The 4915-nt window shown below is 14.1% G+C and overlaps 1 protein-coding gene across 1 annotated transcript, besides 8 other annotated features; it reads left to right on the top strand. All coding sequences in view use genetic code 6, as the record gives it.

Annotated features, from left to right (window-relative positions):
* Positions 1–34: part of a microsatellite that runs on past the window's edge.
* A 221-nt stretch (positions 35–255) lies between these two features.
* Positions 256–318: a microsatellite.
* Positions 270–327: a microsatellite.
* Positions 286–334: a microsatellite.
* A 1429-nt stretch (positions 335–1763) lies between these two features.
* On the top strand, positions 1764–2872 carry IMG5_149570 (hypothetical protein; the record flags this gene model as incomplete). The annotated part of the gene is made up of 3 exons (XM_004030921.1): positions 1764–2042; positions 2448–2526; positions 2862–2872. 3 exons carry the CDS (start codon positions 1764–1766, stop codon positions 2870–2872), a joined length of 369 nt encoding a protein of 122 aa, XP_004030969.1.
* Positions 2873–3972: 1100 nt separating this feature from the next.
* Positions 3973–4016: a microsatellite.
* A 189-nt stretch (positions 4017–4205) lies between these two features.
* Positions 4206–4277: a microsatellite.
* A 174-nt stretch (positions 4278–4451) lies between these two features.
* Positions 4452–4493: a microsatellite.
* A 77-nt stretch (positions 4494–4570) lies between these two features.
* Positions 4571–4615: a microsatellite.
* Positions 4616–4915: the final 300 nt, after the last annotated feature.

The following is a 4915-nucleotide window of genomic DNA, read 5'->3' on the forward strand; positions in this document are numbered from 1 at the left end:
TCAAGTTAATTTAATATATATTTAAGTATAATTTTAAATAAGTATTTATACTCTAATTTATAAAAAAATAATTATTTTATAATGCCAATATTCCTCGCAAAATTTATTTTAAAAAATCACATATTTTTATATAATTTAAACTAATAAGATAACCCTTAAAAATCTAAAAACTATTTATTATAATATAAAAACATTAATTAATTATTTAATAAATTATAAAGGAAAATTAAAAAATAAATATAAAAATTAAATAACATTTAATTAAATATTAAATTATAAATTGATTTAATAAATTATAAAATTAATAAATATATTTAAAATATAATATATTATATTTTATAATATAAATGTTATTGATCATTTACAATTATTATAAAATTTATGACAAAAACAATATATCTAATTTTATTTTTTATATATATTTAAATTTATAATTTTTAAAATATTAATTTAGATCATTTTTAGAATAAGAAAATATTAAGATTAATTTAATTTTTTTTTTTCCAAAAAAAATATAAATTAATAATTTTTTTGATTTTTTTTTTTTAAAAAAAATAATAATAAAAAAAATATCATAATATAAATAAGAAAATGAATTTATAATAATAAATGAAATAATTTTAATTATTCTAATAATACATAAAAACATTAGATCATCAATAATTAATTGATAAACTAGCAAAAACAGAATTAAAATGTATAAAATTATAATTTGAAAATGAAAGACTTAAACAAAAACAAAAATTAGAAAAATCCAAATATTATTCCAATAAAGAAATAGATATTAAAAAAAATTCTAAATCAAATGAAAAAAAGCCCAAAATAGAAAAAAATTACACAAGCATAACTCATAAACAATAAAATTAAATTAATTTAAAAAACTAAAATTTATTACATTCCATTCCTTCATTAATAATAATATAATAAGAAAAATACAATTTAATAAATCAAAAAGAAACAGTTCCAGAAGATATAACAAACTCTTGTTTACAAAAGAGTCATTTTTTTCAAGAAAATAAAAATTCAGCCAATTTTTTATTCGAAGAGTTCTTTATTATAGGCCCCGAAAGGCTCGATTTATAATCTAAACTTGAAAATAAAAAAGAAGGCTTTTCTACACAGAAAACCTACCTTTAATTTCCTGGAGAAATTCCTCTTGAATAATGCCAAAAAAGAAAATCAGTATAGGATTTTTGTTTCCCTTTTGGTGTAAAATATGCAATTTAAAATCCCGATCATATCCAGGATTAAATTTAAATGAAAATATTTTGCAAAAATGCTTCTAATTTATCCCAAAGTACTTTTTTTTTTACCCTAATGGGCAATAGTAAAAATTCAGATTTATCAAATATTACATTAGATAAATGTAATCCTTCAAAAAGCATATATTGTATATGTTATTAAAATGAAGATTTTGTTTTTATTCCTGAATATAATTCAATATGTGTAGTTCCTGTTATATATTGTTTTATGACATATTATCCTTTTATGAAGTTTTTCCTTGATATAATAACTGAAATAATAAATACTTTAAAAATAGCAAGAATACATTAATATTTATAAATTTAAAATTCGGAATAGTTAACTGATGAGGAAAAAACTTAAAAAAAATGACCTTAGATATATACAAATAAGTGGAAAATTTCAACCAAATTTCTTCTCTAAAAACTTACCTTAATCAAGCCTAAAAATAAATGCCGCACCCTTGTAGATAAATATTTTTTAATTATGATTGTAATGGAAATATTTAACATAAGTAATTTATGATTCCATGTACAACAAGACTTCCTTTTTTAGAAGTCGAATGGGGATCTGCTCTGACTTTTTCGAATATTCCTTTTGATGACTTTTTGTTCCTTTTTACGTGTATTTCTTTGGAAAAAAATGTAATTTTCTTTTCTTAAAATATCACTCTTCTTACAACTTCAATTTAGACTTTTGCCAGTAGCTTAAGACCCTTTTTATACCCTCATCCTATTATTTTTAGTCTTCCAGTATAGCTTTATGATATGATAGATTCCCCTGTACCTTGTATTATAGGGGTAAATGTTCCTAATAAGTAAGCTTAAATAGAAATTTGTAATGAATATAAATTATAAGAAAAGTTTGTTTATGATTTGGATTTGAATGAGTTTATTGTAGATGATTTGAATGCGGCGGATTTGGCTAAATATATTCCTCATTTTAAGGAGGTTTAAAATGATTTGATTAAAAATTATTTAGAATTAAATATGATGTCATCGAAAAAATATAACTTTTTTAATTTAAATAAGTAAAGTAAAAATGCTTTTAAAAAATTGATTTATGAACCTAATTAAAGATAGTGGAATAATATGATTATTATTCTTGAAAAATTAAGGAATGTTTTAGAAGAATGCATTACTAAGCCTATTAAAGAATAAGCACAAAATTTTTAAAATTAAATTTAATTAATTAAACTTAAATAGCCTTAATAAAGTGGTGAAATTAATAATAAGTAAGAAATGGTTGATTTAAGTGAAATCTAAAAATACATTAAATATAAAAGTGATAAGTTATTTTTTAAAAGCTTCTTATAAACTTAAATTTTTAGTTATTATGTTGAAACTTAAATTAATTAAATAAATATTTAATGTTGAGTTTTTTTTTTTTTTTAAACAAAAAATAAAATAAAGAGTATACTTGATTTTAAACAAAAAATAGTTATATTAATATTCATTTTTTTCTAAAAAAATAATAACATCATTATCATTAAAATTATTAGTTATTTAAAAAAATACAATTTTATTAATAAAATAAAAAAATTAAAATAGAAATAAAGCTTTTTTAAATATATATTCTTTTTATTATTTTTTTTCATTAAATTTTAAAAATTAATAAAGAATAATTCTGATTTTTCTATTATTCTTATAATAAATTTAAGTATTGAATATTATTAATTTATATAAAAAGTAAGAAATTAATTATAATAAGAAATATCATTTTATAAATATTTTTATAATCAATAAATAATTTTGATATAATTCTCTTATATTCTATTAAACCAAGAAATTTATCTCAATATTTTTTTATTTAAATAATATTATAATTCTTTAATTTCATAATTATTCATTTTTAATTTACAAACTTTAAATTATAAGATTTTTATTTACTTTATGAATTAAATATTAAGGTTACTTTTTATATTAAACTGTAGAAAAAGAAAGAAAATAATCTAAAAGACATTAACCAATAAAAAATAAAATATTTTTATTTTTAATTTGAAATTTAAGGGTTTTAATTTAATATAAACTTAATCTGTAATTATACTTTATTATTTTAAAACATTTTTAATTTTAGAGAATAATTTTTATTTTTATTAAATCTTTAATTTATTTAATAAACATATATATATATATATTTATTGAAATAATTATTTAAAATTTTTTCTAATTTTTGTCCAAAAAATATATTTTAATAATTAATTATTAAATATTATATGATATATCTTCAAGTTATATTTCTTTATTATAACAAATAAAATATTTCTAATAATTATAATTGATTATATATATTAAAGTATTAATTTATTAATTTTCTAAAGCATTTTTTTATTGGTATTTACAAAATTATAATTTTCTTATTTTTTAAAAAATATTTTAAGAAAGAAAAAATCAAAACTTAATATTTTTTTTAAAGTCTCTATTTTAACAATATAATATAATAATTTTTTATATCAATTACTTTTTAAGTATATCTTTTTTATATGTTTCTATATTTGTTAATTATTTATTAATTTTTTTGTAAAAAAAAAAAAAATGTAAAATATTTTTTTTTGTTATTTTTCATAGTTTATTTTAATTATAAAATAGAATTTCGAAATATTATTTAAATATTTTGATAAAAAATATCTTATGTAATTTATTTAAATAAATGTATTTATGTATTTTTTATTTTACATATTATTTATTTTTTCAAACACAGATATAAAGAATATAAATAAGTTAAATTTAAATATAATAAAGAATATATAATAAAAATATATATTAATAATATATTTACATTTATAATGTATTTGATATTATATTATTTTATTTAGTTTCTTATTTATTTTTATATATAAAATCTAAACTAATTTATAAAATATTTATTAGAAGGTATTATTAAAATTAAAAAAATTCAATTTAAAAATTAATGTTGAATAATTGTTAGAATTTTATAAAAATTAGAAAAAGATGATCTTTAAAAAAATAATTTAATAATTAATTAGAAAATATAAATAATTATAAAACAATTTAATAATAATAAAAGCATTTAATTTAATAGATAAGTAAATTCAATATAAAATAGTTTTTATTTTCTTTTTTTGTTGTTGTTAATAAAACTCTTATACATAAACTATAATATAAATATATTGTAAAAACATATATAATTTTAAAAATAAAGTTTTTTAATAATCAAAATGAAATAATTACTAAAATTATATAATTCAGATAAAAATAATTATGAAAAATATAAAATTAATTTGAATAATAAATTAATATAATAATTGATATTTTTTCATTTTTACAAAATAAATTATAAATACATATTATATTTTTTAAAAAATATTAATTTATCATATAATAAAATTAAATTTATTATAATAATAATAATTTAATAATTTTTACTTTTTAAATATTTTAAATAAATTATTTTATTTATTATAAATGTAATATAATATTAATAATTAAATATATAAATTATATCTCAACTATATTTATTTATTATATAAAATAAATTATTTAAAAATATAAAATATAGATAAATAAATAATCTATTTGTAATATAAATGAATTAATTAATTTAATAAAAATATTTCTTTAAATAAACGGTAAGTATAATTACTAAGATTTTATCAATTTTTTTTTTTAAAAAATAATAATATAAAATATATATGAATTATATAATATTTTGA

The sequence above is a fragment of the Ichthyophthirius multifiliis genome (assembly GCF_000220395.1).
Source record: "Ichthyophthirius multifiliis unplaced genomic scaffold scaff_1120509251149, whole genome shotgun sequence".
Lineage (NCBI taxonomy): Eukaryota > Ciliophora > Oligohymenophorea > Hymenostomatida > Ichthyophthirius > Ichthyophthirius multifiliis.